The 25464-nt window shown below is 42.7% G+C and overlaps 1 protein-coding gene and 1 non-coding gene across 2 annotated transcripts in view; both read left to right on the forward strand.

The window, feature by feature from the left end:
* The window catches only part of LOC126088605 (guanine nucleotide-binding protein G(o) subunit alpha), a 588370-nt gene that overhangs the window by 367902 nt on the left and 195004 nt on the right, over positions 1 to 25464 (forward strand). The window contains exon 4 of the mRNA XM_049906821.1: positions 19384 to 19544. Within this exon, the coding sequence (XP_049762778.1) occupies positions 19384 to 19544 (161 nt within the window). The remainder of the gene's footprint in view (positions 1 to 19383; positions 19545 to 25464) is intronic.
* Trnas-cga (transfer RNA serine (anticodon CGA)) lies at positions 21748 to 21822 on the forward strand. The gene has a single exon. It is a non-coding gene; the product is annotated as a tRNA-Ser (tRNA).

Raw genomic sequence — 25464 nt, forward strand, 5'->3', positions numbered from 1 at the left:
GTTTTGCGCTTGAAAATGATCATTAGATTAAGTTTAATACCGTCAGCATAACATGAAAGGACTACAGTGTAGTGAATTTTTTCATATCCACTTGTTTCCATAGTTACAGTTTTAGGACCTTCATGGCAACACACCGACGCATCAAATGTCAGAGGAGTGTCGTTCATATTCGCTATTTGGCTTAGTTTCTCACTGGTTTTCTTTCGATGTTGAAAAATATAGCGATGGAAAGATATTTTCTCTTCGTACTCTTGTGTCATTTCCTGAGATATTTTGGTTTTGGTTCGCATTAGTCCAGGACGCTTCATAAACCTGTAACATCAACTAACTCCACTCTTAAAGTCTATTAAGTTCTAGTGTGGCGCTAGCTTACGATCGTGTATTTCAATCATTTTTATATTAATTTCAGTGCCATTTTGACGGTGTCCCTTGAAGCCATTTCAACACTAAATCTTTTAGTTTTGGCCATTCGGCATTCAGTCCTCTATTTGCGCATTTAGTTCTCCATTTTTTCAGTTCTTCTTTAGAAGCTCGCCAACCTCTACTTGTTTCTTCTGTTGGTGGATGGCCGAAATGTTGGTCATATGCTCTGTTTCCATGTTCTTCTTCACATATTATTACTTTCTATTTATAGCCCGCATCATATGAATACCTTTTATTTTTTTCCTTTACGAAACCAGCTACTAACAAAAATAGCCGGCCGGTGTGGCCGTGCGGTTAAAGCCGCTTCAGTCTGGAACCGAGCGACCGCTACGGTCGCAGGTTCGAATCCTGCCTCGGGCATGGATTCGAAAATCTTTGTGGAAATAAATAAAAAATAACTGGTAACAGAATACTTGTTGTTTCACCCTGTGTCTTCAATTCCTCATTTACCGCACTTTTGAGATGTTTCTGTATGAAATAAAGACAGAATTTCATGTTTCACCGTGGTAGTTCACAGCCTAGATAGAGTTTTCATTCATTTTATTCATTTATTTATTTTTTATTTATATGAAAGTGACATTTTTCAACTTCACTAGCAAATAATAAAAAGAAAAATTAATTACCTTTTATCATTGCATATTTCTGTTAAAGGATCGATTTAAAAGCTGAAATTATTCACTGTAAATGAAAGGACGTATAATATTTTTTTAAAAAAATATTCTATTCGTGTTGCTGACCAAAACCGCACGCTAGAACCTATAGAAACAGAGATTTATTTATGTTAGCTGACAAGACGCACTCTGGTCTGGAGGCGAGACAATAATTAAAACCGTCAGGGCTTGGTCTCACAGCATTATCAAGAATTACTAGTAACACAGATATGGTCGCTCCAGTAAAGAAAAGGAAAAGCCAGCGAATAATTAGATAGCCGTGTCAAAATAAACAGAAATGTATATGTAATAGTCTTATGATTGTTATGTTTTCTTCTTCTTTTCGATTTTGACTGTCGCTGAGTACGACCTATGGTGGCCAGTCTTGGTTTAAATACTTCTCTGCAGTTGGTTTCCAAGGCGACGAACAACATAATATTAACTTTACGCAGCAGGCTGCGATTTCCTCTACACTAATACTGTGATTAATCAGTGTCGTTTTCTCCGAGAGTCGCAGACGACATGCAGACCCAGATCATGATGTCGCTGCTTAGCAGTTGAACGCTTCTTACACTCCTTTCAGTTGACAAGTCAATACGTAACGTATTCACATTATGTGATGATGACTTGTTGATAAGTCGAAACCAGTAATGATACGACTTGTATGACCTGATCTGGAATTAATAATAATAAAAAAAATTACAAATTCGTCTGTGTGTTACGCAAGCCAGAACTCCCAATCTCTGTAAGAACCTTTTTGCTCCTTTCAACTAAATATCCCAGTAGATTGGGAGTAAGGCAGAGGGGTTTTCAATTGGGTATAATTGGGAGGGTCTTTCCAGTTCGAGTATTCGCTTGATGATCAAGGGAAACCTACGAGAACCTTGATGGGAACCAAGGATTGAACCTATTTCTAATGCATTTCTGGACAGTCTTGCACGTCCTCCCAGACAAAATAAAAAATGCGTGTGTGTGTGGTGGTGGTGGTGGTGGTGGTGGTGGTGGAGGTGGAAGTGGAAGTGGGGGAGGGGGGTGAAGATGGAGGACGGTGGATGGGTGGTGTATGTGGACGGAGTAGGGAAAGCTCGTGTACTGTGGCACAGTGGATTGTATCGGACAAGAGTTGTTTCTAAACTGTGGCGCTAGTGGCAGCACCTGTCGAGGCGCTGCCGTGTCAGCTATGGACAGCCAAGACTATTCACACAATTCGCAATCAAAACCGTAGTGCATGTCGGAGCGGCAACTAGTTAGCTGTTCCTAGTGAGTTTTTCGGTGCAGGAACTTGAGTTTGGAATTTTGTGTCATGTGTGAAAGTAAGTAGTAATGCCGTACATTTTTATTGCAATTTTAGATGCAACTGATATGATTCTATAATTTATTGTTGCGATAATCTTTAGCCTAGTTAATAACAATGGTATGTGTGAGTTGTATCGGAAAAAGCAGTTTCAGGTTGTATCGGACAAAATAGACGGTATAAAAAACGTAAAGATGTACTTTTCTCCGTAACTGGAATAATCTGGGCTTAAATAGAATGAAAATAACATGAAAGAAGTCATAGAAAAAAATCAGACTTTTTAAATTGACAGTCAGGGTGGCAAGCGAGAAATATTCAGTTCCAAGAAATACTTTAGCTGATACCCTTACAGCTTTACAGGAAAACACCGTGTTTTCCGTGAAATCTGTTTTAGGAAATCGTTCGACAATGATAAAAATTTAGAGGGAACCCTTTGAGTAAAGACGAGTTTTTAAATCTAATGCACGAATATGCATAGTATAACGTATCGACTCAGTAAGACAAAGATGAAAGGGACTAAAGACTTTTGCTATGGTTTTATGAAAAGACAGGAAGACGTAGGTCTAAGAACAGTTGAATCCACGAATTTTCAGCGAATAGCAGGTTTCAGCAAGGAAGAAGTGACACACTGTGTGAGCTAGTCGACAAGTTCGAGTTTATAACCATTCGTGATCGAAGTAAAACATTTTTTCAACAAAAGTGACACTTCTACACTTTGGAATTTCATGTCCGATACAACCGTCCAAAAATTTAAACAATCGAAATACAAAGGGTCAAAAAGTATTTAAAAAATCAACGAACGTATAATATTATGACACACTTTTATAATCGATTTAGTCACGTATCACAGTATTGTTGAGTGTGAAAAATATTCCAGTATAACCTTCAGAAAATATTAAGATTTCGAATAAATGTTCTGACAGTAACTGGCCTTTCCCTATGCGTGCTAATTCTTGGACTTGCGGACTGTTGCAGTACACAGAGTCTAACTAACTTCCCTTTACACTTTGAGGACAGGTTTCTTGCACGAAAACAAGAAAAAAATCCTAGTAAGCTTGGGTTCTAAAATGGATACCTCAAGCGCTACGAAGAAGAGAAAGTTGTTAATATCGAATATAGATTTAATTGTCAGCAAGTCTCTTCTGAAAGTATTTGTGTGGAGTGTAGCCATGTATAAAAGTGAATCATGGACGATTAACAATTTAGACAAGAAGAGAATAGAAGCTTGTGCAATGCGGTGCTACAGAAGAATGCTGAAGATTAGATGGGTAGATCACGCAACTGATGAGGAGGTACTCAATAGAACTGGGGAGAAAAGAAGTTTGTGGCACAAACTGACTAGAAGAGGAAATTGGTTGGTGGGACATATTCTGAGACATCAAAAGATCACCAATTTAGTACAGGAGGGAAGTGCGGGGGGTAAAAATTGTAGAGGGAGAGCAAGAGATGAATACAGTTAGCAGATCAGAAGTTGCATTAGTTATCTGGAGCTGAAGAGGCTTGTGCAGGGTCGTGTAACATGGATAGTCGCATCTAACAAGTCTTCGGACTGAAGACCGCAGCCAGCAAGAGCTATGAGATTTGTTCGTCTTAGATACTATGAAACACTCTCCTCTACTGCAAACTCTTTGCTTTCTAAATTTTTGGAGCAAATAATACGGACCAAACCAAAAAAAAAAAAAAAAATCGAGCTACGAGCACTTGTTCAATACAGGAGATGTGTTTCACTGTAGCAAAGATGGTCAAGTTTACACTTGGAGCCCATGTTTGCTAGGCTTCCTGGCTTCCTTTTTTTCCATGCTACCTCCTCCAAAAATATTGAAAGCGAACTGGCAGCAGAATGGATGCGTTTCAAAGTATCGAAGATGATAAAATGGTCATAGCTCGTAGGACATGCCTTTTTGAAGCCTTGTTCACTAGAAACTTTTTTCTTGTTTTGGTATAGAGATCCTGTCCTCAAAGTATAAATGGAATTTTGTTACACCCAGTATAAAAAAATGTCTACGTATCAGGTACGAGAGCTTCGGTGATTCTTTAGTGCTCAAAGTTATGAGCGGAAAGCAGGAGAACACGTTAACAGCAGGAACAGGCTTGTGTACGTGTCGGCTTGGAGCTGCTTGTCCGCGGGACGCTACGGTTTGGTGCCGTAACAAGGCACATCCTGCATCAGTTTCCCCGCTCTCGCTCTCTCTCCACACCCACCCACCCACCCACCCACCCACCCACACACACACACACACACACACACACACACACACATAGGGCACCCTTTCGTCCCCTTTTTCTTGCAGCAACACAAAGCCTAACTCCTTTGTTGTCACAATCGGTGGCATCGCCAAGAGTTTATCAGAGGCATCGCCAAGAGTTTATCACAGGCCGCGGGGCAGCGAGATCACAGGATTTTTGTGTGACGTTTCGTTCCTAATGACTGCAGATGGCGAAGTCCTTGCGCAATGTACCACAACTTACTTAGTGTATCACAGTTTCGATTCCAGAAAGATTGCTCGACTGAGAATGCTATTTACGCATTCACTCATCAAATAATACAACCCTTAAAAAATAATATACTGCCGCTTGGTATTTTTTGTGATCTCTCCCAAGCGTTTGATTATGTAGACTACGATACATTATTAGGAAAGCTCAAGTTCTATGGAATTATTGGCTTTACATACCGCTCGTTTGAAGCGTACTTGACAAACAGAATGCAAGAGGTTGTGCCGAGTAATTCAGATAAAGTCAGAAAGGTAGAAAACTTTAATGATTGGAATAAAATCACAAAACAAGCCCCACAGTTTAGTTTTGGGTCCACTCCTATTCCTTATGTATATGAATTACCTTCCACTTAACATTTAACAAGCAAAATCGGTAATTTTTGCAGATAAATCCCATTAAAGCAAAAGTAACAGAAGAGCTGGTAAATGATATTTTCCAAAGAATTATTAAGTAGTTCTCTGAAAATGGACTCTCTATAAATTTTGAAAAAAGCACACTACATTCAGTTCTGTAGATCAAATAGTCATACTAACAATTAATGTAGCACATAAGCAGGATTCAGTAAGTAAGGTAGAATGCTCCAAAATTTCGCTGAAATGGATGAAAACTTGAACTGAATGACGCATATTACAGAGCTTATCAAACAGTTAAGTTGCTCTTTGTAACTCCTAATCTTGGGGAAAAAAACGTATCAACCTCCTCACATATTTTGCACATTTCCACTCAGTAATGTCATATGGAATAATTTTCTGGAGTAACTCACTATTTAGAAAGAAAGTACTGACTGTCCAAAAGCGAACAGTAAGAAAAATATGTGGTGTTCATCAAAAAAATTGTTCAAATGGCTCTGAACACTATGGGACTTAACATCTATGGTCATCAGTCCCCTAGAACTTAGAACTACTTAAACCTAACTAACCTAAGGACATCACACACATCCATGCCAGAGGCAGGATTCGAACCTGCGAACGTAGCAGTCGCACGGTTCCGGACTGAAGCGCCTAGAACCACTCGGCCACCGCGGCCGGCGATTGCGCAGTCATCCCACAGCTGATGGAAGCTGTGCTCAGCCCGAAGTGGTTTGCTCCATCCAAAACAGACATACGCAAAATACACATACTTCATCCCACCCATACTCACATATGTACATATTTTTTCTTACACAGAAATACATACATAACATACGAGGGTGAGTAAGTCGCAAACAGGGATAGAGATATCAGAACCGCGTGTTCCAGCCTGCAATTTATTTTCCTTTTCAAAATACTCCCCTTGTAAACATAAACACTTATCTCATCGTCCGACAAAGCGTTAAAAGACTACGGCGTTCGCATCTAACGCGTGACCTCTCGGGATATAACAAGTTTATTTGGTTCCTTATACTGCTGCAGCGCACACGACCAATGTGTCGTGGGGGGTAGCGAAATACCCCTAGACATGGAAACAATATGCCACCATGGTGGTCAGGACGCTCCTTGTTTGTGACTTTCTTATCCTTCTCTGAATTCATGTGTCACATGAACAGAAATTTCCATAAAATGCAGTTCTCAGCACCTGTGGAACGAATTTCCCTATGGACGCGCTCTGTGGACAGTCCTTCCGCTAGCAAAAAAATCGCATTGTTCTAGTCAGCTACACCTGCTAGCTTGGTCTGTCTGCAGATAATGAACCCGGCGTTTGCGACTTATTTATCGACTCACCCTCGTATACAAATACGACGATTTGTTAACGGACAATACTATCCCTGTAAATAAATTAAAATAGGTGTAATACCCCGGTCCCGATCAAGGTTGCCGTGAGGTTTCCGTTCATCATCTGGCGAATCCCAGTACTGGTAATATGCTTGTAATTATTTCCAATAGGAGCCCCTCTGCACAACTCCCAGCTTACTAGGATATTGGGCGGAAAAGGTCGAAGTTCTTCAACAACCCGCTCAACGATCATGAGTAATTAATGAAAGACGCATACAAAAAATACAATCTTACACACGACCAATAGGCAGGAGATATTGGGGCAAGTTGACGATGTTAATAGTTGACTACTTTTAATACATTACATTTCGGAGATAATTTGTTTTTCTCTGCGCGTTCTAATAAAGTTAACTTTTATTGTACCAAGTGATATCAACCTCTATTTTAATACAATCAAAATTATTTTGCCACTTAATAAAAGGTGATCAAAAAGAGAAATTCTACGACAGTACTTTAATTCATCGTCTCCCAGACTTTCAGCATCCGTGACCCAACTTCCAACCGTAACTTTTATCCCCGCCCCCCAATACAACAACAATATCTAAACTATATGTATTCTGAGTATTTTGACGCTAAAGCCACAATGTTACAAACGTTAAAAATTACCAAGAATAAGTAAGTTCATTGCTGTTTCGCAATACCGATCCGCTACACTGACAAAACAAGTATCGATCACCCACTCTCTGTCTAATAGGTAGTACGCAATAACTGAACAAATACCTCAGGAGAGAGCGGGTACTGAACGAACATTGCACGGCAGTTTCGTAGTGCGAGAACGTGGGGGGGGGGGGGGGGGGGGGGGGGGGGGGTGAGTTGGAGGGAATGTTTTCTTCTTTGCCTTCCAGTGCTAACAACTTAGGGTGAAAATTTCTTGTTATACTTTAAACTTGTGTTTGTAAGCGTGAGCTTGGCATCTGAGAAATGTATTTTGATATAGAAATACGTAAATCTCAGGGCAGCGCAACAGAACTGTGTTAAAATTAAATTTTGGACGGAAGTATGTGAAGCTCACGCTATACGATGGGAAATCCACACTAGCCGGCAAATGAAACTATTCGCCTGCGACAAAGTGATTCGTTTGAAATGAAATTTCCATGTACTACATGATTGCAAAACAAATGACTCAGATTAAAACGTTGGCCCTGAATATTGCTAATCTTTATCTCTAGCCTTGCAAACAATCACTGTGCCAAAACTGTTATTGTAATTACAGAGCAAACGAATATAAAAATTAACGCATCTGACTTTCTGATGAAACTGCTTGAAAATTCACAACATAGCACTTGACTGAAATCTTTTACTGGTATAAAGCCTCAGAACTGGTACTGATACTTTCACAATAGCACTGACAATCACTGTGCCTTACAGAAGGCATAAGCCCTGAAGGTAATTAAATTTATTGGCATACCTGTGCGCACGAAACGCTCGTCTGCTCTGCAACCTGTTGCTGTTAGGAATATTGATGTGACTGTCCGAAAACCAAATTTATTAGCCGTACTTGCGATTTGCAGTGAAAGACGGTATCGTACCAATTTTCACGGCCGCGCGGGGTAGCCGCGCGGTCTCGAGCGTCTTGTCACGGTCCGCGCGGCTCTCCCCCGCCCCCCCCCCCTTCGGAGGTTCGAATCCTCCTTCGGGCATGTGTGTGTGTGTGTGTGTGTGTGTGTGTGTGTGTGTGTGTGTGTGTGTTGTCCTTAGCGTAAGTTAGTTTAAGTTAGATGAAGTAATGCGTAAGCTTAGGGACCGATGACCTCAGCAGTTAGGTACCATAAGACCTTACCACAAATTTCAAAAATTTTCCAATTTTCACAAAAATGCATCTCGCAACGTCCAATATGAATAGGTAAGCACAGTCATAAAAGTAAATTAAAATGAGGAACTAACCTTAACGACTGATAAATGAGAAAAAAAGACAGTTTTCATAGTTCTCACGTCTAGACGAATTAGCAAAATATTTCTTAATAACTCTGTTGTGTATAATTGTCTTCTTTGACGTTTATTTCAACTCTCCGACAAGTATATGTGCTTATTATTAAGTTTCTACAGCAAACTTTAACCATACACAATGTTCTAACAATAAGAAACTACACAGTTACAAATATACCGGTGTATAAGGAAACTGGATTATCTTAACTGCTGGTTTTATCATTCTTCCACTAATACAGTCTCATCACTAACTTTCCTTAAAACATATTCTTACAAAATTCCTTTTTAAATAAAGCTGCATCCACAACATGGCAGGTCAGATTCCATCCCTTTTAAAACCAAGTATGTAGCCAGACTGAATAACACACACACTGATACTCTCTTCAAAATGAAGTAACCTCTCTGACCAAAGAATATAATATTACAGAGGTTTAGTACATTTATCAAATTTACGGTCAAAACTTCCTGAAAATCGTCATGGCAAACAGGACAGCCCCCTTTCAAAGGGCGCGCGCGCCTCATTCCGATCAGCTGCATTGGTGAAAATTGCACACGCAAGTAACGTGAATTTGAGAATGCACATTACTGAGACATCCATCTTCAAATGTGGTAATTACTTGTAGCTGTTTATAGCACGCAGTTAGTTGTGAAGGGGACACAAGACTTCGACGCGATTCCAACTTCTCTGCCACTTCCGCTTTTTTGTAACCACAAACGTGTACTGGTTGGTTGCCTGCGCGGCGCACGAAGGATGGAGCTTGTTCCCTAGAGGCCGAAGCAGTTCCCTCGAAACTGATTGTGAGAAAGAGCACGATTCCGCAACCTGTCGAGTGTCAAGATTTATTTTATTTGTATAGGAGGTGGGGACTGTATTTGCATGCTGTCTGCTTTCACAATATTGCAATGCACATTCATAAGAACTACTATGGACGACATGTGAATGATTCAATGAATGTTAAGTCAACCCTAATCTCTTCTAGCAAGCCCTCGACTTAAATTCGTCGTGCAGTGCATTATATCAGTGTAAATGTGAATTTTAACTGATAATTGAGTTAGAACGTATTTTGCTTTCCTCTCAGTAAATAAATCTTTTTTTGAATCCATATTATCTTCTTTTCAATAATCTCGCCTCCTCCCCCCCCCCCCCCCCTCCGCCGGCCGTAGTGGCCGTGCGGTTCTAGGCGCTACAATCACGGATGTTAAGTCCCATAGTGCTCAGAGCCATTTGAACCATTTTTTTTTAAATGAGGAAGTTTAATTATAACCACCCGGTACATTTTAATTTGTGTGGAAGAAAAACAACCCGATGCAATCAACATTTCCGTTATACGTAACAGAAGTTCGGCAAATCAGCATTTATTTTACGGGAATAATGGTAAAACTGATATATAACAACCGATACTACGTCACGTCGCCTGACAACTTACATTAACGTTGCTTATCAATGAGAAACTTACCTCTATGTAACCCAGTTTTCCTGCTAGTGTAAGTAGTTTAGCCACTCGGTTACAGAAATTACTTCTCAGTTTGTCTTCAGCTAACGAAAGAAGACAATGTTGTATTTTAATCTGAGAAATGCCTTAAATTTGTCCACATGTTTAGCAAATGTTTTGTTACTAAAATGTTAGACAAATTTTCTTACACCGTGAAGAAGAAGGAGAGTATGACTGCTTTGCGCTTCCTGAGTACTCTTCCCAATAATACACAGTCTTCTTTCTCTTTCCTAACTCCCATGTACTTCGGGAGCGTTAAAATAAGTAGCGTTTTAGACCGAGTACTGCGCTGTTTGGTTTGCTACTGCTGCCTCCACTACTCAGTCGCGCCGAGCTGAGCAGCGTATATCATAGAAAAATGTTCCTCGCAGCGCGCCGGAACTTGCATCGCGCCAATGAACCACATAATCTTCTAACAAACGGTAACAATAATTTCAAACCTTTCCGAAACTTTTTGTTGCTCCCCCCCCTTCCACAAAAAATGAAAGTGAAAAAGTTTGTCGCTTACTATGTTTTGGATGTACACTACTGGCCATTAAAATTGCAACATCAAGAAGAAATGCAGATGATATACGGGTATTCATTGGACCAATATATTACACTAGAGCTTACATGTGATTACATTTTCACGCATTTTGGGTGGATAGATCCTGAGAAATCAGTACCCAGAACAACCACCTCTGGCCATAATAACGGCGTTGATACGCCTGGACATTGCGTCAAACAGAGCTTGGATGGCGTGTACAGGTACAGCTGCCCATGCGGCTTCAACACGATACCACAGTTCATCAAGAGTAGTGACTGGCGTATTGTGACGAGCCAGTTGCTCGGCCACCATTGACCAGACGTTTTCAATTGGTGAGAGATCTGGAGAATGTGCTGGCCAGGGCAGCAGTCGAACATTTTCTGTATCCAGAAAGACCCGTACAGGACCTGCAACATACGGTCGTGCATTATCCTGATGAAATGTAGGGTTTCACAGGGATCGAATGAAGGGTAGAGTCACGGGTCGCAATACATCTGAAATGTAACATCCACCGTACAAAGTGCCGTCAATGCGAACAAGAGGTGACCGAGACGTGTAACCAAAGGCACCACATACCATCACGCCGGGTGATACGCCAGTATGGCGATGACGAATACACGCTTCCAATTTGCGTCCACCGCGATGTCGCCAAACACGGTTGCGACCATCATGATGCTGTATACAGAACCTGGATTCATCTGAAAAAATGACGTTTTGCCATTCGTGCACCCAGGTTCGTCGTCGAGTACACCATCGCAGGTGCTCCTGTCTGTCATGCAGCGTCAAGGGTAACCGCAGCCACGGTCTCCGAGCTGATAGTCCATGCTGCTGCAAACGTCGTCGAACTGTTCGTGCAGATGGTTGTTGTCTTGCAAACGTCCCCATCTATTGACTCAATGATCGAGACGTGGCTGCACGATCCGTTACAGCCGTGCGGATAAGATGGCTGTCATCTCGACTGCTAGTGATACGAAGCCGTTGGGATCCAGCCCGGCGTTCCGTATTACCCTCCTGCACCAACCGATTCCATATTCTGTTAACAGTCGTTGGATCTCGACCAACGCGACCAGCGATACGATAAACTGCAATCGCGATAGCCTACAACCCGACCTTTATCAAAGTCGGAAACGTGATGGTACGCATTTCTCCTCCTTACACGAGGCATCACAACAACGTTTCACCAGGCAACGCGGGTCAACTGCTGTTTGTGTATGAGAAATCGGTTGGAAACTTCCCTCATGTCAGCACGTTGTAGGTGTCGCAACCGGCGCCAGCCTTGTGTGAATGCTCTGAGAAGCTAATCGTTTGCATATCACGGCATCTTCTTCCTCCCGGTTAAATTTCGCGTCTGTAGCACGTCATCTTCGTGGTATAGCAATTTTAATGGCCAGTAGTTTACTTGTGGCATAAGTTCCTTGTCAGTCGTGAGAATTAAATTAGTTACTTCACTATTATTGAGTCAATTAACTACAAAATTTTCTGACACTATCAATATATTCTACTGAAGGAAACTACAAAATTATGTTGTTGTATAATACACAGTGTAGGAAATATGGCGCGATAAATACTGAGTTGCGTGAAAAATAATCTTTTCTTAAAAGCTTAAATTTTGCTCTGTCACAACAGCACAAAATTTATATTGAATTATAAGAGGTGTCAGAAGGTAGTTCTCGTATAATTCTATAATGTACAGTTGCCAAATTATAGAAAACACCACTTTCATTATTTGTGTTTAGGAGTGTACCGCACTGTGCCTAGAAAAACATTCCACGCCTCAGGCAGCGGAAGAAGCAAGCGTATTGTGAGAGTTTTTAGTGTCATACCGTGTGAAGCGTTTGTAATAGGCGTATGGTGGTGCTCCGTAGAAGTATGGCCGTAAGCTAAGTGCGTATAAGTAAGTTTGCAGACTAATTGATGAGATAAACTTCTGCGGCATCAGAACTTCTGCACTGCTCGAGCGCCAATCTCTCTGGTGTATATTCTTCAATATTCCACATTTGCCCTTGCATGACTGAACACTGTCGAAAGACCTTGTCGCGTTCACTTATAAATCCCTATTTTTCCGCGTTTTTTCGGAGAAATGGAATTATTACCAGGTAAAAATCGTCAGGTTGCTGCTGGCGGGTCGTCGTCATTGGTAAATACTGAATTCAGATACTGACAGAGACGGGAAATCCAAACTGTTGCTCCTGGGCCGTCTTGGTCGTTGCCCGATAGCTGTTTATGTTCCCCGCTCTCCGCGAATAAGTGTTTATTTTGGTGATAACGGTTAGCCACGAAGACGGAAGCCTGTAACTGTCATCTCTATCGAAACTGTACTTATTCTTTGATATTTCTACTGCTTCACAGACGTTTCTTCTGTAAATTTTACTTGTTCTTGCTTACACGCGTACATTCTTAAAATCCATAACCTGCTCACATTCTTCTTGGAGCTCCGCCAACACTGATTTTACCTTTTGTCTGAAACATGTGTTGCGTTAGTTATCGTTAAAGCGTTCTTTTGCTGTGCTTCCAGTTTCACTTATACGTACTTGTGTCGCAATCGCACGACACTTCATATGCTCCTGCAGTGTGAAGGTGTCTAGGCATGTCCGTTATTTGTCGGAAAAAATCTTTCAAATTGGTAGTGACTAATGAAAACCAATTCAGACGCGTTATTATATATTTATTATGTTATGACGTGTAGTATTATACATTTGTTATATTACGAGTGGTTTCGTTCGTTGAACATCTTCAGGTTCCCGATCTGTGCTGCAGTCATGACATAAATGGTCTAGTTATCCTATGTAATCGGCAACCTGAAAATGTTCAACGAACGAAACCACTCGTAATATAACAAATGTATAATACTACAGTTGAGGTGGTTTTCATTAATCATTAACATCAGCTGATGTGTTCAACATGATCAAGATCATTTCTTTTATATTCTGACGGATGAAAAATGTAGTCCGTAAATCCATCTTCCGAAGGATTTTGCGTATGTGGTTGTTTATTCTAGTCACGAACGGTAATCTGACAATATACAAGAGACACCTCGTTCTTCTTGTTTGTATTATTATTGTTATTATTTTATCATTATTATTTCTTTCTATTCTCAGACGTTATGTCTGGTCAAAAATGGACAGTGACGCGGACCTTGATCAAGCGTGACTTCCTTTTAACTGTACGGTATATGTTATATTGCATTTAGGAACTTTCGGGTCATTGAACATGTATCAATAATTACAGATTTTTGTAGTTGTATATATATGTTTGGATGTAGCCGTATTGCATTGATGTACTGGTGGATATTGTGAGGTATGACTCCTGTAGTTGATAATATAATTGGTATAATGTCGACTTTATCCTGATGCCACATGTCCTTGACTTCCTCAGCCAGTTGGATGTATTTTTCAATTTTTTCTCCTGTTTTCTTCTGTATATTTGTTGTGTTGGGTATGGATATTTCAATTAGTTGTGTTAATTTCTTCTTTTTATTGGTGAGTATGATGTCAGGTTTGTTATGTGGTGTTGTTTTATCTGTTATAATCGTTCTGTTCCAGTATAATTTGTATTCATCATTCTCCAGTACATTTTGTGGTGTTTACTTGTATGTGGGAACGTGTTGTTTTATTAGTTTATGTTTTATGGCAAGTTGTTGATGTATTATTTTTGCTACATTGTCATGTCTTCTGGGGTATTCTGTATTTGCTAGTATTGTACATCCACTTGTGATGTGATCTACCGTTTCTATTTGTTGTTTGCAAAGTCTGCATTTATCTGTTGTGGTATTGGGATCTTTAATAATATGCTTGCTGTAATATCTGGTGTTTATTGTTTGATCCTGTATTGCAATCATGAATCCTTCCGTCTCACTGCATATATTGCCTTTTCTTAGCCATGTGTTGGATGCGTCTTGATCGATGTGTGGCTGTGTTAGATGATACGGGTGCTTGCCATGTAGTGTTTTCTTTTTCCAATTTACTTTCTTCGTATCTGTTGATGTTATGTGATCTAAAGGGTTGTAGAAGTGGTTATGAAATTGCAGTGGTGTAACCGTTGTATTTATATGAGTGATTGCTTTGTGTATTTTGCTAGTTTCTGCTCGTTCTAGAAAGAATTTTCTTAAATTGTCTACCTGTCCATAATGTAGGTTTTTTATGTCGATGAATCCCCTTCCTCCTTCCTTTCTGCTTAACGTGAATCTTTCTGTTGCTGAATGTATGTGATGTATTCTATATTTTTGGCATTGTGAACGTGTAAGTGTATTGAGTGCTTCTAGGTCTGTGTTACTCCATTTCACTACTCCAAATGAGTAGGTCAATGTTGGTATAGCGTAAGTATTTATAGCTTTTGTCTTGTTTCTTGCTGTCAATTCTGTTTTCAGTATTTTTGTTAGTCTTTGTCTATATTTTTCTTTTAGCTCTTCTTTAATATTTGTATTATCTATTCCTATTTTTTGTCTGTATCATAGATATTTATAGGCATCTGTTTTTTCCATCGCTTCTATGGAGTCACTGTGGTTATTCAATATGTAATCTTCTTGTTTAGTGTGTTTTCCCTTGACTATGCTATTTTTCTTACAATTGACTGTTCCAAAAGCCATGTTTATATCATTGCTGAATACTTCTGTTATCTTTAGTAATTGGTTGAGATGTTGATTGGTTGCTGCCAGTAGTTTTAGATCATCCATGTATAGCAAATGTGTGATTTTGTGTGGGTATGTTCCAGTAATATTATATTATTATTATTATTATTATTTTCGCATTCTTTGTAAGCCCTTTTTGTGAAAAACGCGTTATAGCCGTTGGCCATCAATGTTTCCGTAAGGAAATCTAGTTCTGAGTGCAAACTGTTACTATCACTGATGCTAAATGCACTCTAAGACAGTGTTCAGAGCAATTTGTTTACGGGCTGAGTGGTGTTGCTGAAGCGGCGTCTAGGTACCTGTATGTGATGGTAGGATTCCTATAAACTCTGTGCCCGTCATGTCTTCCGTAGATGAACACACCTAAAAAGGAGACGCCGACCTCACTCTCCAACTCCACGCTGAAACCGACTTTAGGATAAATGTTGTTCTGAAAATCGTGGAATTTATGTAACTCTTCACTGTTGTGTCAGCATACACAAAATGTGTCATCTATGCAGCGTATCCAAAGACATGGTTTTATTTACGCATTACTTAATACCTTTTGTTCGAGAAGCTCCATAAAAATACTAACCCTGCCAATTTTGGGGAACATGCTGTTTAACGCAGACCTCAAATCATATCGCAGCTTGGCATTTTTTTGAGGTTAACAATATTTTGCCGAAGGTGAAGGAAGGGATACATGACAGAAACAGATCTTAAAAATAACCGGAAATTAAACCCTAGGAGAAACGCGCTGGCTGCTGTACTTCGAGAAAATTTCCCTTTCTTCCTTTCCCTTTCTCTTCAGGTCCTGTTTTGTCCAGTAAATGTCGCCAAAAATAAGTCAGTACTGGAACTGCATAATGGTGTCATTTTGGTGGTCTTCAGTCAGAGGACTGGTATAGTGCAGCATTCCCCAGAAGTCGGTCTCTTGCAAATCTTCTTGTCTCAGCATAACTACTGCAACCTTCATATTTGAATCTGCTTACTGTATTGGGTTGGGTTGGGTTGGATTGGGTTGGGGGTTGTTTGGGGAAGGAGACCAAACAGTGAGGTCATCGGTCTCATCGGATTAGGGAAGGACGGGGAAGGAAGTCGGACGTACCCTTCCAAAGGAACCATCCCGGCATTTGCCTGGAGCGATTCAGGGAAATCACGGAAAACCTAAATCAGGATGGACGGACACGGGATTGAACCGTCGTCCTCCCGAATGCGAGTGCAGTGTGCTAGCCACTGCGCCACCTCGCCCGGTACCTACTGTATTCATAATTAGTAAACCCACCCTTCATTACCAAATTGGCTATTCCTTCAAGTGTCGGGATGTGTCCCATGAGTCTATCTCATCTTTCAGTCGAGTTGTGCCATAAACTTCTTTTCTCCCCAGTTCGAATTCAGTACCTCGTTATTGGTTATTCGATCTAATCATCTAATTTTCAATATAGTTCCGCTGCGCCACATTTCTTAAGCTTCTATCGTCTTCTTATGGGAACTGCTTATCGTCCACGTTTCACTGGCCTACAAGGCTACACTCCAAATTTCTTCAGAAAATGATGTACATATGCAGACTGAAGCGACAAATGAAAATTTGTACCAAGGCTGGTATTCGAACACAGGTCTCCTGTTCGCTAGACAGATGCGCTAACCATGACGCCATCCTGGCTTTGCACAACTGCATGGGCTACGGAAGGCGCTAGGATAGTCCATGCAGTTGGGCAAAGCCAGGGTGGCGCCGTGATTAGCGCATCTGTCTAGCGAGTAAGAGACCTGTGTTCGAATACCAACCTTGGTACAAATTTTCATTCGTCGGTTCAGTCTGCATACATAAACCATAGATGTTTCAAACTTTTAAGGTCTCTGGAACAATGCAGTTCCGTTTGACCTACAGAGAAGACTTTCTAAGACATATATTCAGTGTTAATGAATTCCTTTTTATCAAAAAAAAAACTGTTCAAATGTGTGTGAAATCGTATGGGACTTAACTGCTAAGGTCATCAGTCCCTAAGCTTACACACTCCTTAACCTGAATTATCCTAAGGACAAACACACACACACACACACATACACAGACATACACATACACACACACACACACACACACCCATGCCCGAGGGAGGACTCGAACCTCCGCCGGGAACAGCCGCACAGTCCATGACTGCAGCGCCTTAGACCGCCGCTCGGCAGACGTTGAAAGTGACCACCATTCATTCTTGGCACTTCTGGACCTTGCTCAGCAAGTTTCTCAAGGCAGATCGAAGCTGGACTGCTGGAACTGCTGCAGTCTTATCCGAAATGTTCTTGAATACTATGAGGGTTGTTGAGATACACCTTAGACTTGAGAACTGCTGGCACAAAATAATCACACCTGATAGATCAGGTGACCTGGGTGGCCAAATTGAGCCACAACTAGACTGATCCCAGCCAAAAACTCTGTCAGGCGTGAAGACTAGTAAATGTGCTACAAGGTTCGACCGGTTGTGTGGGCTGTTGCTCCATCCTGTTGGAAGTACGAGGGCAGTTCAATAAGTAATGCAACACTTTTTTTTCTCGGCCAATTTTGGTTGAAAAATCGGAAATTTCTTGTGGAATATTTTCAAACATTCCCGCTTCGTCTCGTATAGTTTCATTGACTTCCGACAGGTGGCAGCGCTGTACGGAGCTGTTAAAATGGCGTCTGTAACGGATGTGCGTTGCAAACAACGGGCAGTGATCGAGTTCCTTTTGGCGGAAAACCAGGGCATCTCAGATGTTCATAGGCGCTTGCAGAATGTCTACGGTGATCTGGCAGTGGACAAAAGCACGGTGAGTCGTTGGGCAAAGCGTGTGTCATCATCGCCGCAAGGTCAAGCAAGACTGTCTGATCTCCCGCGTGCGGGCCGGCCGTGCACAGCTGTGACCCCTGCAATGGCGGAGCGTGCGAACACACTCGTTCGAGATGATCGACGGATCACCATCAAACAACTCAGTGCTCAACTTGACATCTCTGTTGGTAGTGCTGTCACAGTTGGGATATTCAAAGGTTTGTTCCCGCTGGGTCCCTCGTTGTCTAACCGAACACCATAAAGAGCAAAGGAGAACCATCTGTGCGGAATTGCTTGCTCGTCATGTGGCTGAGGGTGACAATTTCTTGTCAAAGATTGTTACTGGCGATGAAACATGGGTTCATCACTTCGAACCTGAAACAAAACGGCAATCAATGGAGTGGCGCCACACCCACTCCCCTACCAAAAAAAAGTTTAAAGCCATACCCTCAGCCGGTAAAGTCACGGTTACAGTCTTCTGGGACGCTGAAGGGGTTATTCTGTTCGATGTCCTTCCCCATGGTCAAACGATCAACTCTGAAGTGTATTGTGCTACTCTTCAGAAATTGAAGAAACGACTTCAGCGTGTTCGTAGGCACAAAAATCTGAACGAACTTCTCCTTCTTCATGACAACGCAAGACCTCACACAAGTCTTCGCACCCGAGAGGAGCTCACAAAACTTCAGTGGACTGTTCTTCCTCATGCACCCTACAGCCCCGATCTCGCACCGTCGGATTTCCATATGTTTGGCCCAATGAAGGACGCAATCCGTGGGAGGCACTACGCGGATGATGAAGAAGTTATTGATGCAGTACGACGTTGGCTCCGACATCGACCAGTGGAATGGTACCGTGCAGGCATACAGGCCCTCATTTCAAGGTGGCGTAAGGCCGTAGCATTGAATGGAGATTACGTTGAAAAATAGTGTTGTGTAGCTAAAAGATTGGGGAATAACCTGGTGTATTTCAATGCTGAATAAAACAACCCCTGTTTCAGAAAAAAAATGTGTTGCATTACTTATTGAACTGCCCTCGTATTTTAGGTCTTTTCCTCCTCCGTTAATGCTGCCACAAATTCACGTACAACCGTATCCAGTCGTCTGGGCCACTTTTATTTGCCCCACCCTGTATTTATTCTCCCTGAGCTTCAGTTCCCTTTCCAAATTTCTCCTCGGTTTCCTTTATTGCCCTGGCAGGGCAAAGATGGAACCTCTTCTCATACCTTTTTCAACCACTGCTCTCCTCTCATGTCCTTCAATTCTCATAACTGGAGCATTATTTCTGTACAATTTGTAGACAACCTTTCGCTCCCTGTATTTTACCCCGTTACTTCCTAAATTTCAATGCGAGTAGTAATATATTATTATGATGTGTTTGACGTCATAGAGAGTGACACTGTTTGCTTTGTGTTTGTTGGCAGACGGACGCCAAGATGGTCTTCGACGTGATCCAGCGCATGGAGGACACGGAGCCCTTCTCCGAAGAGCTGCTGGCGGCGATGAAACGCCTGTGGGCGGACTCGGGTGTACAGGAGTGCTTCGGTCGCTCCAACGAATACCAGCTCAACGATTCGGCCAAATAGTGAGTACCCCGCCGCTCTCTTCCGTTTCCAGTGGTCGGAGCTGGCCGCTGTCACTGTGCGGCCCAGCACTTCCAATACAACAACAGACAACACTTGCTCACTTTGCTTACGAATCCTGTATCCTGTTGCCTTTTGTAAAGGCCTAGTCGCTACTGCTGTGGAGGCCGATTTGGCACTGTTTTTACGGTAGGCCGAGTCTGCGAGTGCGTGGAATGCCTTCTGGTGCAGTACACCACTAAGACAATTTCTCACTGCCACTATTACACAGCTACGCTCCAGTGTCAGGTAGCAGGGTAGGAGAACGAAGGTTCTACAACACTCCGGCAAATTAGTAGCAAAGACACACAAACGGCTTAAAAAGGTTTTCTTTTCTTTGTGACTTGTTGACTTTTCTTTGTGACTTGTTGAATAATGAAGTCTGCAACACTGCATGTAATTTAACAAAAAAAGGCCCTCAATGGCTAAGTGCAAATACTCGTAGGTAAATTTCACAGTACACAGCAAATGCAATTACAACAACTGTTAGTTCACTACTAAGGGTTCACTAAACGACGTTGCCTGTCTAAGACAGCCCTGGACGATGATCTACAGGGTGTTACAAAAAGGTACGGCCAAAATTTCAGGAAACATTACTCACACACAAAGAAAGAAAATATGTTATGTGGACATGTGTCCGGAAACGCTTACTTTCCATGTTAGAGCTCATTTTATTACTTCTCTTCAAATCACATTAATCATGGAATGGAAACACACAGCAACACAACGTACCAGCGTGACTTCAAACACTTTGTTACAGGAAATGTTCAAAATGTCCTCCGTTAGCGAGGATACATGCATCCACCCTCCGTCGCATAGAATCCCTGATGCACTGATACAGCCCTGGAGAATGGCGTATTGTATCACAGCCGTCCACAATACGAGCACGAAGAGTCTCTACATTTGGTACCGGGGTTGCGTAGACAAGAGCTTACAAATGCCCCCATAAATGAAAGTCAAGAGGGTTGTGGTCAGGAGAGCGTTGAGGCCGTGGAATTGGTCCGCCTTTACCAATCTATCGGTCACCGAATCTGTTGTTGAGAAGCGTACGAACACTTCGACTGAAATGCGCAGGAGCTCCATCGTGCACGAACCACACGTTGTGTCGTACTTTTAAAGGCACATGTTCTAGCAAAAAATGGTTCAAATGGCTCTGAGCACTATGGGACTTAACATCTATGGTCATCAGTCCCCTAGAACTTAGAACTACTTAAACCTAACTAACCTAAGGACAGCACACAACACCCAGTCATCACGAGGCAGAGAAAATCCCTGACCCCGCCGGGAATCGAACCCGGGAACCCATGTTCTAGCAGCACAGGTAGAGTATCCCGTATGAAACCATGATAACAGGCTCCATTGAGCGTAGGTGGAAGAACATGGGGCCTAATCAAGACATCACCAACAATGCCAGCCCAAATGTTCACAGAAAATCTGTGTTGATGACGTGATTGCACAATTGCGTGCGGATTCTCGTCAGCCCACCCAACTGGCGGTGAATCGAGGACGTACAGTACATACTGACGAAACTAAAATGAGCTCTAACATGGAAATTAAGCGTTTCCGGACACATGTCCACATAACATATTTTCTTTATTTGTGTGTGAGGAATGTTTCCTGAAAGTTTGGCCGTACCTTTTTGTAACACCCTGTATAACCTAATGGGCGACAGCTGCTCTTCTGTCCGTTGTCGTCCGGTCATTGGCGGATTGTACTCGGCCGGCAGTTGGTCGAGGCTAAGTCGATGTCATCATCGTCAACGCCGGTCGTGGCGGTGCTGGAACTCGCCCAAGTGGCGAGTCTCTATGGCGCTGGCACCTGCTCGCGTCTTTGCGTCTGTGGTGCTTTTGCGCTGCCTGTGTCTTGTTCGGACGACACAACAGTGCCTTACAAAAAGAGTGGAATATCCCTACTGATATACATCACTACATCTGAATATGCTGACTCCGTAAGTTGTTCCCTACGTCATGTGGTTTATTGAGGATTGCGTTGGATATCGACGAGAGTAAATCCCAAGAGTCCGCAATCGACGGGAGCTTTTTGAAACTTCCTGGCAGATTAAAACTGTGTGTCGGACCGAGACTTGAACTCGGGACCTTTGCCTTTTTGGAAGGTAGGACACGAGGTACTGGCAGAATTGAAGCTGTGAGGACGGGTCGTGAGTCGTGCTTGGATAGCTCAGTTGGTAGAGCACTTGCCCGCGAAAGGCAAAGGTCCCGAGTTCGAGTCTCGGTCTGGCACACAGTTTTAATCTGCCAGGAAGTTTCATATCAGCGCACACTCCGCTGCAAAGTGAAAATCCCATTCTGGACACATCCCCCAGGCTGTGGCTAAGCCATGTCTCCGCAATATCCTTTCTTCCAGGAGCGCTAGTTCTGCAAGGCACGCAGGAGAGCTTCTGTAAAGTTTGGAAGGTAGGAGACTAGGTACGGGCGGAATTAAAGCTGTGACAACAGGTCGTGAGTCGTTCTTGGGTAGCTCAATTTGTAGATCACTTGCCCGCGGAAGGCAAAGGTCCCGCGTTCGAGTCTCGGTCCGGCACACAGTTTTAATCTGACAGGAAGTTTCATATCAGCGCACACTCCGCTGCAGAATGAAAATCTCATTCTGGGCTCACTTTTTATTGGAATGGAGGCGTGATAACCCATGTCTTAAAAAAATGTCTCGGTGTCCCTATTAGAATTCATCTCCGTGGGCCGCAGCGTCTAACACAGTTGTTTCCAACACCGAAAGTAAGTGTGGTCATTGGGATCGCTACTATTGTCACAAGAATAATAAAAGTTTTTCCGAGATAAGTGCAAGCAGACACATTCTGATTATATATCAACGAACTATGAGTCATCGTTGCAAGATACTGACGCCACTTACATGAAGAATGGAAAAATTGGTAGAAGACCTCGGGGAAGAACAGTTTGCGTTTCGCAGAAATGTTTGAGCACACGTTACAACACAGCTCCTACGAGTTATCGTAGATGACAGGTTAAAGAAAAGAAACTTATGTTTATACGAGGGTGTGCTGAAAAGTAATGCCTCAGACTTTTTTGTGGAGAAAAGTCTTACAGATTTTTAAATGACACATTGTTCTTAACATTCTGTATCATTATTCTTCACATCTACATACAGAGAGGTCCAAAAAATGTATCCACTATTTAAAAGTCCTTAAGTGGCAAACTAACTGACGAAGAAGTATCATCTTTGGTGATGTAATATTTTCTAGTTCCGGCAATCGCCACACAAACGTTGTATTGCGTTGTTTTGTCTTGTCAATGACTGTCGCCAGATAGTGTTTTGTTCTTAGTTACTCGAGTAAACATGGCTGGCGCGAGGCTTACATTCGATGAAAGGAAGTCAGTTTTGAAGTGGTATTTTAAGTACGAAAACATTAATGAGGTTCAACGACAATGGCGAAATGAGTATCAAACAGAGTCACCGACACGTTTAACGATTCGTCGCATTCGAGACAAATTTGAAGCCGAAGGCTGTGTTAAAGGTGTACACAAACAACGATCTGGACGACCTGTAACAGTAACAAGTCCAGCAAACTCCCGTCGTGTGTTACAATAATTCACTCGCTCACCACAGAAGTCTGTGAGACAGTGTGCCCGTGAAACTGGAGTCAGTCGCTCAAGTGTTCGACGAATTTTGAAGACAGCAAAGTGGAAGTGCTACATCCCACTATTGCTACTCGCAATGAACGAGGACGACCCAGATCGTAGAATGGAGTACTGGGCCTCCAAAATTCCGAACGTCCATGTAGACAAAGCCGTGAATTTGCCAGGAGTAAATGTGTGCTGTGGGTTGTCTTACCGGGGCTTGATTGGGCCATTCTTCTTTGACGGCGCAGTTACAGGTGAGGTGTACCTTAAGAAGCATCATACATCCATTTTACCTGCCATCCGGGCCGGCCGCTATGGCCTAGCGGTTCTAGGCGTTTCAGTCCGGAACCGCGCTGCTGCTACGGTCGCAGGTTCGAATCCTGCCTCGAGCATGGATTTGTGTGAAGTCCTTAGGTTAGTTAGGTTTAAGTAGTTCTAAGTTCTAGGGGACTGATGACCTCAGATGTTAAGTCCCATAGTGCTCAGAGCCATTTGAACCAACCTGCCATCCGAGACTTGTATGGAGACGGAAAGCCCACTACCAAAATCGTGTTAGCGCGTATCTCGACGAAAATCTACCAGGAAGATGGATAGGTCGTAGAGGTGCTGTGGAGTATCCACCACGTTCCCCAGACCTAGCTCCTCTGGACTTTTACCTGTGGGGAACACTAAAGGACGTCGTTTATCGACAAACGCCACGCACATTGGATGAACTTCGCGAATCCATCGTACATTCATGTGCAAACATCCAACTGAACACATTGCAGTCAGTAGTTCGAGCTGCAGTTCGGTAGCATCGTTTGTGTGTGGATGTTAATGGTAGCCATTTCCAACACCTAGAGTGATATCTTTAAGTTGGACTTTAAACTACACTTTCACCAAAAGTGATACAACTCCGTCAATTAGTTTGCAAGTTATAGACTTTTAAATAGTGGATACATTTTTTGGACCCCTTTGTATATTGATGGAAAAGTATCGCAACACAACGAAGCAGATGTGCGACATAAACGAAAGTTGGTAGGGGTGCTTTAGATCCGGAAGATGACGTCTATTCAAATTTCGCGTCACTGCGAGGATGCAAATCAGTTTTGCTTTAAACACACGCTGTAACGGTCGTGAGCGTTAGTTTTCTTTGGGAGTGGACATGGTGAGTTGATGCTAGTCAAGAATGCCTTTAAGGCAGCAAAGACGCCATTATCGACACCTCACAGTGTTTGAACGAGGCCGTGTAATAAGGCTACGAGAAGCTGGATGTTTCGTCAGGAATATTGCGGAAACACTTTGTAGGAATGTAGCCAATGCACATGATTGCTCGCAGCGGTGGTCACGAGAATGTACCGTTGCAAGGAGACGTGGCCACGTGGCCCTACTGAGAGGAAAGACCATCGTGTTCGGTTTATGGCACTAGCGCATCGTACTGCATTTGCAGCTGACCAGCTTTTGGTACCACAGTGACACAACGAACTGTTACAAATCGGTTATATCAAGGACAGCTACGAGCCAGACGCCCTGTGGCGTGCGTTCCATTGACACCAAACCACCGCCGTTTGCGACTTCAATATTGTTAAGCGAGTGCTCACTGGAGGGCAGGATGGAGGTCTGTTGCGTTTTCTAATGAAAATTGTTTCCACCTCGGTCGCAGTGATGGTTGTCTGCGTGCTAGACACACTGAACCCACATCTGGGCCGGCTACCCACATCTGGGCGCTACAGTCTGGAACCGCGCGACCGCTACGGTCGCAGGTTCGAATCCTGCCTCGGGCATGGGTGTGTGTGATGTCCTTAGGTTAGTTAGGTTTCAGTAGTTCTAAGTTCTAGGGGACTGATGACCTCATAAGTTAAGTCCCATAGTGCTCAGAACCATTTGAACCTACATGTGGAGGTATGCTCTGGTGTGTGATTATGTATGACAGCAAGAGCTCTCTCGTGGTTATCCCACGTACCCTGACTGCAAATTTGTACGTCAGCCTTGTGATTCCACCATTTCTGGTGCCATTCTTGAAAAGCATTCCTGGGGGGATTTTCCATTAGGATAAAGCTTTCCCACATACAGCTGTTGTATCCTAGCCCGCTCTGTGAGAATGTCGACATGTTGCTTTGGCCTGCTCGATCATCAGATATGCGTCCAATCGAGCACATTTGGCTGGCAGCTCATGGTCTCGCGGTCACGTTCTCGCTTCCTGAGCACGGGGCCCTGGGATCGATACTGCAGAAACAGAGATTTCAAATAGGATACAGGACAGACAACACAACACAGAGAAAACTCAGAACAAGGAGACACCCAAAGA

This window comes from Schistocerca cancellata, chromosome 6 (genome assembly GCF_023864275.1).
Source record: "Schistocerca cancellata isolate TAMUIC-IGC-003103 chromosome 6, iqSchCanc2.1, whole genome shotgun sequence".
Classification (NCBI taxonomy): Eukaryota; Metazoa; Arthropoda; class Insecta; order Orthoptera; family Acrididae; genus Schistocerca; species Schistocerca cancellata.